This window comes from Chelmon rostratus, chromosome 17 (genome assembly GCF_017976325.1).
Source record: "Chelmon rostratus isolate fCheRos1 chromosome 17, fCheRos1.pri, whole genome shotgun sequence".
Lineage (NCBI taxonomy): Eukaryota > Metazoa > Chordata > Actinopteri > Chaetodontiformes > Chaetodontidae > Chelmon > Chelmon rostratus.
Genome location: NC_055674.1, coordinates 18,307,182 through 18,320,910, shown reverse-complemented (window position 1 = coordinate 18,320,910; position 13,729 = coordinate 18,307,182). Strand labels below are relative to the sequence as shown.

General features: G+C 44.9%; 2 protein-coding genes across 3 annotated transcripts in view; both read right to left on the bottom strand.

The window, feature by feature from the left end:
* The window catches only part of smurf2 (SMAD specific E3 ubiquitin protein ligase 2), a 46,370-nt gene extending 37,531 nt beyond the window's left edge, over positions 1-8,839 (bottom strand). The window contains exons 1-2 of one of the 2 annotated variants that reach the window (XM_041956632.1): positions 8,545-8,839; positions 8,279-8,379 (exon numbers count right to left, since the gene is read on the bottom strand). In XM_041956632.1, coding sequence (XP_041812566.1) covers positions 8,279-8,330 — 52 coding nt within the window. In that variant the 5' untranslated portion in view covers positions 8,331-8,379; positions 8,545-8,839. Of the gene's footprint in view, positions 1-8,278 lie in introns of both variants that reach the window. The other variant, XM_041956631.1, reaches the window with a different exon arrangement.
* Positions 8,840-10,241: 1,402 nt separating this feature from the next.
* Positions 10,242-13,552, bottom strand: kpna2 (karyopherin alpha 2 (RAG cohort 1, importin alpha 1)). The gene is made up of 11 exons (XM_041956198.1): positions 13,523-13,552; positions 13,181-13,292; positions 12,934-13,074; positions 12,571-12,659; positions 12,194-12,462; positions 11,996-12,090; positions 11,558-11,821; positions 11,140-11,373; positions 10,853-11,035; positions 10,576-10,725; positions 10,242-10,487 (listed from the first exon to the last, which is right to left on the bottom strand). The coding sequence occupies exons 2-11, from the start codon at positions 13,235-13,237 to the stop codon at positions 10,398-10,400; spliced, it is 1,572 nt and encodes a 523-aa protein (XP_041812132.1). The 5' UTR covers positions 13,238-13,292; positions 13,523-13,552; the 3' UTR covers positions 10,242-10,397.
* Between the last annotated feature and the right edge of the window lie 177 nt (positions 13,553-13,729).

Below are 13,729 nucleotides of genomic sequence, written 5' to 3'. Positions count from 1 at the left end.
ATAACAAGGTTCGGAGGAGTAAATACTGGCTACGTCTCTGAACATTCCCAACATGACTGACTACAGTTTCAGTAGCATCTGCCTGAGAGCTGAATCATCAGGCGTTTGGCACTCCCCGTTTTGGATTTGAAGGTTAGTTTCATAATGAATTTCCTCTGAATCAAACCGCAGATCTTACCAAGCAGATTGAGTCAGTCTCAGGAGTCATCAAGAATAGACAAAGGATAAGGACTACCCATGGGCCTCTGTACGTATTTAGGATTCTTCTAGGGCAAGAGCGTCAGAAAACACTGCTGAAATATCACATTTGCTTCTCTGTGCATTTGCAGTCAGACTTTTTTTTTTTTTTTTTTTTTTTTTTTAACTACACAGGAATCCTGTGGTGTATTTGTTCAACTTTGGCAGAGGTGCCATTTGAAATGTGATCCGGTGCGAATATAAACATCTCTCTTCTGGTCACGTATCCTCAGAGGACTGAAGGGGTTCAAACGTCAGGCTGGGCTGAAGCACGGACAGACGTCTCCAGTCAGCTGTTGGCGTCTTGTGGCTTTCGCACCAAACTAACCCCCCACCTCTACCCCCTAGCCCATAACACTGGAGACCTGAGAGACCCCCCCCCCACCCTCAATCTGCTTGAGGTTAGTCAGAGTTAATCGCATCAACCATCCAGGTCTAAAGCAGGGCCGGCACGTTGAGAAATTATTCTCAGGTTACCCTCCTCCATCGGACAGCTGGGCAGGAATGCTCTGACCACCCTGTCGCCACGTCTGCTTCCAGGGAAAATGAAATGACGCGTTGCATGTGTGGATATTTATCAGGGCTAATGAGACTTTGTGCAAACTTGCTGAGTGATCTCACCTGGGCACACTGCTGAAAGATGACAATAATCGCAGACATCGCTAGAAACAAATGAGAGAGGCGAGCTGAATGCCACGGCTTCAATCACAGATCAAAAGTGGAACGTGACAGAAGAGGCCTTCCACAACCACTAGACTTTAACCTTCCACACAAGAGCTTAACCACACTATTGATAAAAGAAAACGACTCTGTAGTACCAACACGCCATTGTGAATTAGCAATGGCTGTTATGAGCACACTTTTCTCTCTTACCACCACAAAAGATGATGCAGTTCAACAGTTAATGAATGTGAGATAGTGAGGCTTTAGTAAGGCAGCAGATGCATTTGCATTTATCACCGATGCTTTATGAATTTTCACAATGAACACATTGCAAAGTGCTGCTCTGTTTCCTGTTGCATTCCTTTCTGGAGCTAAAAGGCCTTGCGGTTGCGGAGCCGTCTACAAAGCAAGACCTTCCTCCACTTTTGATACATAGAATTGTAAAACTTGTAGTTCCTGCTCTCCCTCTGTCATGCATTGTCAGAGCTGTGGCAAAGTCTATTTTTCCAATGTAGTTCTGTCAACTGTCAACGGTGACACAAACTGCTAGACAGCCGTGGGAATCTAACAAAAGCATGAAACAACAATGACAAGAAAGCATCACTGTCACATGCAATCAGAGACAGACTGAAAGATAGTTCACACAAAGGCCAACACCACTGATTTACTATTGCACTTCAATAATTTGTCGGGCTCACAATAAAAGTGTCACAAATAAAAAGTGTCAAAATCAATGCAGCAGCAAATATCATCTTTATTCCGCACATTCCTCTTCATTGTCAAAACCTGGCGCCTACACTACCCACAATTCAACTCAACCACCAACGTTTCTGGTGAACATTGAGATGCTATGTTAGTAGCAGCTAATGTAGCTTTGAGCTGCTATCCTCCAACCAGGGATAATTTTTTTTTACTCCACAGGACCAGATTTTTTTCCATTGTCAAACATAGAGCCTTTAGCCCTGGCTGACGACCCAGGTGACATCACTTGAGGCATTTTATCAGATTTCACACAGCTCCACAAAATGCTCCGCTACACCTGTAAACTGACTATGATGTGTAAGAACAGCAGAGTTCCACTTCAAAGCTGTCTCATTGCAGCTCATATATTGCCAGCACAATATCCAACAATTATTACAAATTGCATGTTTTTGTCATATTACTTTAGTATATTTCTTCATATTATTAACTACAAAGCCTGGCATCACTTAACTGTCATTGTGATATATTAACGCTCCTCACAATTCACTTTGCAAAGCATCAACGACAGTGACAGACAATGCCATAGGGCTCAGCTAATTAATAAAACCATACTGAAACATGCCTGATGCCGTGTATATTCCTCTTCAGCATAGACTGTCTGCAGGAAACTAAGGTCACCTAAAGTCAAACAGGATTCTAGACAGACATTGGATATGCATGCAGCAGCCTCAGATAAAAAAAATGGCCCCAAGTGAAGTTTCTAACTTCAAAGGGAGCACTAGTTTGGGAAATAAGAAATACTGGGGCGAGGGCCGTGGGAGGGACGGCATGGAGAACAGCCAGGCAGCAATGATAGGAGGAGAGCCTGCGGACAAGAATCAGAGTTCTCACTGGAGCGCCCCTCCCTCACACTCACTGCTAATCCAGTTCTGACCCATTAACCACCACAGCCAGGTTAACAGGGCAGGCCTTTGAAGAAGGCCTTTCCCAAATCACCCAGGAGGATTAGCACTTCTCCAAGGCCAAAGCGACACTCTCACTCTCTGCACTCTTCCCTCTGACAGGACTACAGGAGGCACACGACCAGTGCTAGCTTGCAATGTGGCACAGTGTATAGATCCTGAGTTGAGACGCACAGTCACATGACTCATCCTGACTGTATACTCAGCGCTAATTTAAATTCTTTATGAACTGTAATTTACTATGGCCTCCAGCACACGGACTGCATAAGTCCCAAAAATGGAAATAAAAGAGGACACGTTCAGGCACACTTTCAGAGCGGGGACAATCTTCTTTCTCTAGCAGCAGGGTGGAAAGGCACAGAATGATAACACCATGTGAGTATTAAATAAGCCAGTGAATGAGTTGTGGCTCTGTCGGTATAGCTGATATGTGCTGGATATCGAGCAGGCTGCAGATGTTCTGGTGTGTGCAGGTAATTGTAAGCATCAGTTCCCAAATGGATTCCCTCTCAGTGGATAAATGCAGTATGTGCTAAGGCACATCCCATGAACTTGCAAGGATGTTACAAGAGAGGTGATAACATAAGTAATATAAATTGATATAAAGCAAGGGTTAGCAATCAACTGAAACTGTACTGCAGTCGCTTCCATCCTTTTTTTCCCCCAAATGTGCGCTGACAACCCTCTCAGATGAACTCAAGTACCCTTCATCAACACCACCATTCATCATTTGAACTGATTTCAACCCACATATTATCTAACAGTATTATAAAAGTGCATATTGTTACTCATTTTTTACGCAACTGACCGGTTAGAGTTTTGGTTTTACCGTTTCAACTATTACTCATTAGTTTAACCTAACTAATTCAAGTATTTAGCAATACTTTTATTTATCTGGTGTTTAAACTAAAGTACTTTCACTTTCTAACTAGTTTTCAGGCACTGTCAATCAAAACACATAACGTTCAGGTGTTACAGCTGACTCAATGTGTGGATACACTGTGTATTTTAAAATCAAACTGTTATTTCTATTTTTTTTTTTGTCATTATTATTTGAGCTCCAATCTTTCCATGTGCCCCATGGCAACAGCAGAAATGTCCCCTTGGGTACAAGTAACCCTGGTTGGGAATCGCTGCTGTAAGTCAGTCAAGCATCAACAGAAACCATGGTAGGTAATTTTCTCTGTTCTTTCAGGCTCCAGATGAAATAGGGTGCATGGATACAGGAAAATATTATCTGTTGTTAATGTTACAAAGCAGCCACTCTGAAGTGCTGCTGCTCTACTCAGCAGGAAGAGCCAATCTCCCCAAACCACACATGCCGCCCACTAATCAAACCCCTGGCATGCTGTTATAATACAGTGACAGGACAGAGCTGTAAGCGACATAACCAACACACAAGACGCCTAGTGTCCTGCTGAGTAATAGCAATTCTTCACTTTATTATTACAGGGGAACCTCAAAAGGGGGTTTCTGGACTGTTCTGCTCCCCACCTGTCAGGGGTGACGTTTGGACAAGTGTTCGGGTCTGGGGAGCACTTCCTCTCTGAGAAGCTGCCCACTCTCTCTCCCCCTGCTACATCTGGTCTCCTCCGGGCCGTTGCTGGCGGCGGTTGAGGGCAGAGCAACCGCAGAAGGCTTTGTCCTCATTGAAGAGCAGCTGAACCAACAGGAAAGCCAACCCCAGCCAGTCAATTAATTGATGGAACAATTTAAAATTATGGGAGGCTCTCAGCAGGGGGAAGGAAAGTGTTTACAAATGATGTGCAATAATTGCTCATTACATCCCCTTTTGGATTCCACCCCTACTTTGTTTTTCTGGGATTTTGATGCCATTATACTTGTTTTCTTTCACGTCTTGTTAAAGCAAAATGCGGACATGTTTGCTCAAAACGCATGTCCATGATGGTCCAGCACCGTCAGCAGTTCACCACATGCAGCTAATCACTGTGTATTTACAATGTATCCTGTCTGAACACCCAGATGAACCCAAATCACTTCCATACAGTCACTCTGTAAAAATGGCTCAGACTGAGACCACATGAATGCACCAAGCGCCGGCTCAGACCACATTAAAAACGGTCTTGATCATCAGGTCCTGTGCCTCCACAGCCCCATCTGTGCCCAGCTGTGGGGGTTTCTTCTTCAATTATCCGACATCCAAAGACCCTTGTCTGTAGACTACAGTCAGACCATGCTGTATTGAAAAAGCGGGGACTTGCACTAGAAAGGAGGGACCTAAGCCTTTCACTCAAAGCCACACAGTGAGCCAGTGTGAAACCCCAGGGCCTTTGTTGCATCTTCAAAATAAGTCTGTTTTATTCTCAAGCAGCATCTGTGTCCATTCAGCTGTCAGTCATCTAAACAGGGGAAAGCAGCAGGATAAATTTGCAACTATTTAATCCAAGATAACAGCACTGGCACTTCTATTAGGTGAATCGGCTGCAGTGCCGTCAAATTCTGATAATTTGCAACAGCAGCTAATTAAATGGAGAGAAACACACACATCTACCTACAGAGAGCACATCAGAGTGAAAGAGGATCAGCGAGTGTGGAGGAAGCTCAGTTAGTAAGGGTGGGAGTGAAATATGCTTTGGACTGAGGGGGAAGAGGCTTACAGTCGGAAAGAACAGGAGTGACTCAGAGAGGAAGAGGTGGGAATGCGAATGGAGAATTCTAGGGAATCCCACTGAGATAGCTCGCTTTGCTAGTCAGCGCCGCGCCAAAGAATTCAGATGAGCAAACCATATGCTTAACAAGTCACATGTAAACTCCGACTGAAGACAAAAATGGCAATAAACGTCAAGAATCTGAATCAGACGAGAAAATCAAACAAACGGCAGTTCATTTACTGCTCTGCTGCACATCTTCCTGGGCAGAAGATTTATTCAGGGAAAAGACAGAACATCGTAGACTCTTACTCTTATGAGTTTGATTTCTCTTCTGTGTGATAGACAGCTTGTGGATCACAGTGCGGGGCAGACTGGAGGGATGCGTTCTCTTTTCTGCAAAGTCTCAATCATACTGGAAGGAAATCTGTGACTTGGCATTCAGCAGAATGTCATCAAATTTATAGCTGCATGGAAAGCGGTGCAAATTATACCACAAGCTACGTCTGTATGACAGAATTTCAGAATGATCAGACAAAGCAACAAGCCGTGCCTCAATGATGTAATTTATGAGTCGGTGCATCGTGCGCGTCATGCCATTAGCTGTGTTTGAGTGTGACATAATGTAGGAGTGATCAGCTGTAGAGGATAATGGAAACCTGTCCCGTGTAGTCAAGGGGCAATTCTCACCCCAAGTGTTAGTTTTAGCGGCTTGCTTGCCATATTTTTCCAGTTTAATAGTTGGCAAACATCTGCAACATCTGGTTCAAATGGACAGGGGGGTTGTCAGCAAGGAGAGACGCCTACAGCACAAACAGCTACAGGCCTGTTTAAATGTAGCAACTCATCATTCACGACCTGCCTGGAAACAAATTCATCGGCAGCTATGTGTCTAAAAATCAACTCTCGACTGCAGATGACAGCATGCAGCTACAATGTCGCAATGACGCTCTCTGGGCCCATTACTCCCTATGCAGCAATTTAATCAGCCTAGTATACACAGCTGTGCAGTGCTAAACAAAGATACACGTAATGACAGTGTGTAGCGTAGCCTCTCTGCTTGGGCTTTACCAAGCCAGACGGCCGGCCTCCTATAGAGCTTCCTCTCCTGCTCTGAGCCCTGCTTCGCTCTGCTCTACAGGCTCAAGACCGAATGAAAGGGGATACTCGAGCTCAGCCATGGGACAGGGCTGACCATGTGGATGACATGGCACAATATTACATAATTCAGAAAGAAATTTGCCCAGAGAAGTGACTGCTAGAGGCACTGAAAAAAAAATACACTGAACAATACACAGAGACTCACTGCGCAGTTGTCAAATGAGCACATTTGATGGAGCGATGTTTTTCAGTCTGGAGGGGTGTACAGTGTCACTAAGCATCAAGAGGAGAGGTGGTCTGTGAGGTTCTGCTCTTGCCCCCCCTCCCTCAGTGGACTTGCATTCTTAGCATTCCACCAGGAGACCACTGCGGCCCATCTCAACCCGCAGTGACGAACTAATGGACTCTGGAGTTCAACATGAAAGTTGCGTAGAAAATGTTCTTGTGGTGACATGTGTCTGAGGGGCATGGCTGAATGATAAAGCATTAACCGAAGAAGGCCAGCAGGCTGGGAATGTCGTGCCGCATCAGAAACCAGCAATTTAATGCTGTGCTACTGTATGTGGAGAAGAGCAATAACTTGTTTGTCTACAATGCCTCCATCACGCCTCGTTCATGATGAGCCCAACAGAAACTGACACGACAATTTAAATATTCGATAGAAAAACGCTCAAGATCTGTTCTGGACAAACTGTGCTTCCTTGTCAAAATCAGACAGTTTAGCAAAATCTCACTGTTTTTGAAGCAAAGGAACCTGAAAGTGCTTAATTTCACACTTATTCTGCGCATACTCCTATAGAGCGTGGGGAATTTTTGAATGCCGGGCGCCAGCTTTTTGTGTAAAACCCCTCTCATTATGTAGTGAAGGCTGAATGACTATAAAAGCTTGATGTCCTTGGCCATCCTGCAACCTCCACCTCATTTAAACCCATCTCATTGATATCCCTCGCTGTTGTCTCCACTTTGTCTCCGATCAGAAACAGCACCAGCTTAAATATTTAATTTGGACTCCTTCCTGACAGAAAAGACCGCCGTGGAATTTGATTCAGGTCAGATGGTGGACCTGCATCAAAAAAAAAGGGGGCAGCCGTCGGCCACTTCTCCCAGACAAAACAGCGTGCTCTCATGTAAACCTTTTTGCTGTTTGTGTTGAAAAGGCAGAGAGCAAACAGCTGAAGGATAGAGGGAGGGAGGAAGCCAAACAACAAAGTGGTCCGCCTAAAAGAGACCCGGCTCCAAGCGTGGATCAAGCTGTAAAAGTATGAACTGCTCGCTGGTTCGGGTTGACATTATGAAGGATGCAGGAACACAGCTTATGGTGATCTGTTCTCGCAGCAGCTACAGTAAAAGGAGGCAGCTGTCTGTCAGCAGGCAGTTGTGGGACACTGGTCACTGTTTGCGGACTCTTGTGACCTGCGGAGCCGCCTGTCATCTCAGACGAGGCTTGTTCCTGCGTAAAGGCTCGACTTTAGCTAGCTGGCAGGCTGTCTTGCTAGGCTAACGTCAGCTAGCCAACTTTATGTGAACCTGTCTGTCAGCAGAACAGTGTAGGTGGCACTCTTACGCTGTTAAATATTTAGAAATATTAAGCAGACTTGTCAGATACCGTCCCAATTTTTGGTTTCATCAAGCGACAACCAAGTCAGTGGGAGAGAAACACAATTCATAGCTACGATACTCCGGGACCCGTGTTATGGCTGGTGCTGGTTACTGGCGACAATCACAAGGTTGAGACTATTTCCAAGAACAATAATATCCATATTCAGCGTCATCTACAGGTCCGGTGGGTCAGTTTTTCAATATTAGCTAACACTGTAAGACCAATTAACATTTAAAATGTACTGTAAATGGTGATAAAATCGTGGAAATCACGGATGAAAGAACCGGCGGTAAGCCAACTCCATGGCCCATGGGAACTGTTCCCATCTAGCAAATACACCGAGCCTTCCTAGCTAGTGTGTGGGGGGAATATATACTTGGGGATTTAAAAGCATTGCTAGCTACCTGTTAATCGCAGCTTCACGGGGCCATTCCGCCGGACTCCTTGGTTAGACATCTCCTCTCGGTTCCAGCCTTCACTGCCCGTAGCAAAAATGTGTCGTTAACTGTAGAAAATAAAGAAGGTTTATCAACCCCCAGTTTTAGACAATAATGGAGTCAAGGCATTGTGGCCCGGATGTGAACTGAACTGCCATAGCGGGTCGCTCACAAATGCGAAAAATCAAGAAAAAAGAATAAAGAAGTGTAGCGTTGCTGCAAAGTGCATTTACTAGAAATGACTTCGCCCGGGCGAGACGTGCAAACGACTGCGCTGTAACGCGGCGTTTTGTCTTCACATCTTCGGAAGGAGCCTCTGCCTCGGACCGGGTCCTCCTCTCCGCTCGGCCAGAGCTGAACTGTCGAGCCCTCCGGTGCGGATCCCACTTCAGGAGGCTGCTGGTAGGAGCTGACCAGTGACGACAACAGACGCTTCGGGGGAGTGAAACATCTCTGTACCATGTGGCACCTCGCGGTGTTTCACACACAGGTCCCAGAGTGTCCCCGAGCTGCTGGTGAGCTGTTCTGACTTTGATGGCGTGAGGAAACGCGGCTACCAGTGTTTATGACAATTAATGAGTTTTCTCAGGGGCGTCGCCACAACCTGTAGAGCTCCTCCACCTCAATTATTCCATTGATGTCGTCTGTGAAAGTAGTGCGCTTATGTTAGTTTCGATATGATGAAATTAAGGCAATATGCAGAATACACCTTTTTCACAGCAATCTGCTGACAAAGTAGTACATTTTTGTTAACAATGGCTCCGTTTGGTTCAAGTGTCCCAGTCAGCCATGACAGCGGACAGGGAGCCAACATGCACACACACCAGGACACTGAAACTGAAGCAGCTAAATGGAATTCAGCCCGGACTAAATGTTTTTTAGACAGATGTCAATATGCCTTCCGTGAAAAATGTGTTTTTTTGTGATTTTGTGTATTATTATTTTCCTATAAATGTGTTTTTCCAAAGTCAAAATTGGAGCAAGCGTGGCCAATTGCGGGGATGAAATACAATCCGACAAATCCAGTTTGAGAAATATGTCCATGCTTGAAGGCATATCGGACACAAAAAGACTACACAGAAGTTTGTAACATTATGACAAAGGATTTTACAACTCTGAAAAGCTATTATGGCAGTAATAACTGCATGTACCATCTTGACAACAGTGAGGTAAACAGAGTTACACCGTTCATGAATCTGCCAGGAAAATGCAATTGAAACTATGTGATTTGCAACAATAGTGTGTTGCTGGATCATACTGCATTGCAGAGAATTTGAGCCAGGTTAAAGAAGGAGTTTGACATTTTGGGGAATATGCTTATTTGCTGTCTTGCTCATGTTTAGAGAAGATCAGCTGCAGCCAGCAATCCGTTATCTTAGCTTAGCATAAAGACTGGAGACAAGGGGAACCAACTAATCCAGCTCTGTTCAAAGGTAAAAAAAAATACACCTGCCTGTTCCTCTGGAGCACACTAATTAACATGTTAAATCTTGTTTGATTTGTAGAAAAAAAAATTAAATGTACAAACTAAGCTTTGGTTTTACAAGAGGTTATGTGACTATTTCTTGGCTGGGAGCAGTAATGAATGTATTTCCTCATAACATCAGACTGTTTCTTCAGACATTTTTTTTTCCAAGACAACCCTGTTACTGCTATCATTGGTATGACCCATGGATGATCTTTTACATTCACTGGAGGTGCAAGCTGAGAGAGGGCAACTCAGGACAAATGCTGGTTCACATTTGGCTCAATATATGCCCGTCACATTTAATTTTTAACCCAATTGCATAATTTACAGACATGCTACTGGAACCTACTTGTAATAGAAGGTAAATGCAGGATTACCACCTGCAGTACTACTGCATGAGTCTACACAGACTGCTTTAAAACAACTTAAATACACTTGATGGTTGAAAACATAAAATACACACATGATCCAACAACTTTATTTACAATCATGTTTTATCAGTTATGTTAAAACAGTATGTACAATACATACAAAGAAGAGCCACAACTACATGAACAAGGGACAAACAGTAGCAATGACAGAACAGTACAGTTTAGAGAAGAGGTATTAGAAAGTTTTCTAGAAATTGAAAGTGCTTTGGTTTTCACTGATTTGAAATGCATAACCGTCATTGGTTGCTTCTGGGGCCACAGCCTGCACTTCCTCCTCCTTTAAAGAAAGAAAGCAAAGAAACATTAGACCAGTAAGAGTAAGACCAATCATGGGTATGAAAAGAAAAATCTTAAAAGACACTTACCTCTTCAGAAAAGTATTTCTCGATCAGGTTGAGGGCTGCTTTGTAGACCATCTCGTTCTCATGAGCCTGCAGAGCCTCGATCTTGTCCAGTCCACCGCATTCTTCAACCATTAGACTCAGCTTGTCTGACTCTCCGATTTTATCCCCAGCCTAATATGAAAACACATCGGTATCTCACAGCCATCTTGCCACCTCCAATTCACATATAACCAAACTTAACCAGATCTAGCAAAACTGGTAACACACATCTCCATTTTTCCCATGAAAATGCACTCACCATGAAAATGTTGGTAATGGCGTCCAAGATGACGAGGACAGTTTTGCTGTCTTTAGAGGACAGCAGATTGAGGAGAGGCTCAATCACATTGGCTTGAACAAGGTAAACCACCTGCTGAATAGTGCCCCCACTGGTGAAGTTTGTAACAGCCCACACAGCCTCTTTCTGAGTTTTGTAGTCACCCTGCAGAGAAAAGGGAAGGAAAGGATGAGCCACAGTAAAGACCAGAGAAATGCCCAATGTAGCCTGTTGACGGCATTGAACTGGTAAAGCTGAGAAAAACATACCCGCACAAGCATATCAACCATGTATGGAACGAGGCCTGCGTTGATGACCTCCTGGATCTGGGTGTCCTTCCCTGCTGTGATGTTGGACAGAGTCCAGGCTGCCTCCTTCTGAATGTTGCCTTTTTTGTGGCGCAGCAGCTGGGGGAACATGTTCAGGGCCCCGGCATCCAGTACCGCTTGGGTCTGCTCATCTGTACCAGTCACAATGTTGCCGATGGCACGCAGTGCAGGGGTCTGAAGAAAGAGCGAAAGGGTGAGAGGTGTCATCGTACAACCGGTGAGAATCTAAGCAGTTGCCTCAGAGTGATGGCCAAATGCACCACACTGCATGAGTTATGCACAGAGGTGCTAAGACCCAACCATCACCATCACGTACACACTGGACTTACAGAAAAGACGAGTGACACTTCATACGTACCACGACAGACAGCTCATTAAAGCCAAGCAACTTCGCCAGGCGAGGAATTAAGCCAGTTTGGACCACCACCTCAATGCGGTCATTAGAGCCGTCTGTCAGGTATGAGACAGCCCAACACGCGTCAGCCAACACCTCCAGGTCATCGTAGTGTAGCAGACGAATGAGAGTGGGTAAGATCTGTTGGATTGCAGCCATGGGTGGGGAGGGGTTCTTGTTGCGGCAGAGATTTGACAGCGTCCATGTAACGTTTCTCAGGTAGCTTGTCTGGCAAAGCAAATCAAGTGTAAGAGAGGAGCAGACATTAATTTGACATGGAGCAGGAATGGGTTGAGTTAGTGCACCCCCTAGGGGACACAGAGAATGACTGAATTTGACCATGTCCAGAAAATTGCTTTCATGATATGATCCACCATCATTAACAAACAAAAAAACCCTTACATTAAATACAGACAGCTCAGGGACTGCCAGCAGACTGAGCAGAGGGGCCACAGCGCCATGCTTGATGACTCTGTCTCTAAGAGCTGATCCATCACCTAAATAGCAGAAACAATAATAAATATAAAAACAAAAACATGACATTTACTTCTAACCAAATAGTCTTGAACATACTTAAAACAAAAATATCATGTCAGTTACCAGCAATGTTTCCAAGGGCCCAGACTGCTTGCTCGCTGATGTGCTGGTGGGGGGATGTGATCAGGCCAATGAAGGCAGGAATGGCCCCGCCCTCAACAACAGCAGCTGTCTGCTCGGACGTCCCAGAGGCAATGTTGGTCAGAGCCCAGGACGCCTCAAACTGGAGTGGAGGACAGTCTATCACCCCCAGGAAGGCGACAAACTTGGGTATCAGCCCAGAGTTGATCATCTGGTCAATGGGAGGATGCTTGTCACGGGACAGCAGCTTCCTGCAATCGGCGCAGTACAGTGAAAGTGAGTCATCGTGCCAGTAATCTGTCACTTTGATTGTGTAGTAAAGCTTAAATGTACGTTCTTCTTTGGTGAATTGTTATTACCGTGCAGCCTGTGTAGCCTGGAGCTGGGACTCAGGAGTACCGCTGTTCACTCCTGTGAGGATCTCCTCAACTGTCCACTGACGGACGGCCTGCCGAGTGTCACGCAGCAGGTGGAGAACAACATGAATTCAATAACACTGAACAATCGGATCACCGCAGAGCTGAGACAACTCCGGTTCACAAGCCTCAACCACATGCAATCCTGTATTTGTGGCTACTGTGTTGGATTATGTTGGTGGTGTCTGGTACAAGTGCTCATAAGTGTTCACTCATTGCATATTAAGAGCATATAAATCGTGCAAAAACAGATTAAACACAAGAGTAAACATTAAATCGATTTAAATAATGGATTTCTAGGCTTACCTGACAGTTCTGGGTTCTTTCCTGAAGAGGAGAAGTCGCCTCGTCCGGAAACGCAGACACATTTCGTCTTTTGAAGATCTGATCGTCTTTCTTTGCCTTGCGGAGCTCGACGTTCACCTCCACTCTCCTGCGGCGAAGCTCCTGCGTTCATTGGAAACGAACCAGACACACGTTTACAACTGCAGCTCGTGGATGAACGTCATGTACAGATGTGTCGCTAAACGCAAACTGTTCCGAGGAAACTCACATTGGCGTCTTTGCCTTTGTTCTTGAACTTGTTCAGACGTGCGGCGTTCTCGGACATTTTCAAGGGTTAGGGAAGCTAGGCAGCAGTGAAATTAAGTTTTTTGGTGTTATTCCTGCGCACAAAGTAAAAAAAAAAAAGTTAGTCGGTGTAGCTTTGAACTGCCTCGTGACAGCAATGACAAACACGTCAAGCTAAGCAGACCACCGATTTGCCATAAAATACGGATATTGCCATCAAGCTCAAGCTGGAAATATAACAATACCATACAGAAAAATACATTTTTTTAACACGAAAATGCCATTGCTTTTAATACAAATATATCAGGGGTTTACACGCGCTTACCTTGTCGCCTCTCAAAGCTTGTGGTACATTGATAGTGCCGCACAGACCTTTAAATTACTGCAACAAAGCCTCCTGATTGGGCTGTTCGAGCAAAAGCATCCAGCCACCTCCGTTCATTGGCCTGTTTAAAAGAAATCACATAGCGCACCGGAAATGTCGTCCCTATACGGCAGTATCGCGAGATCTCTGCGCGTGAATAACACTATG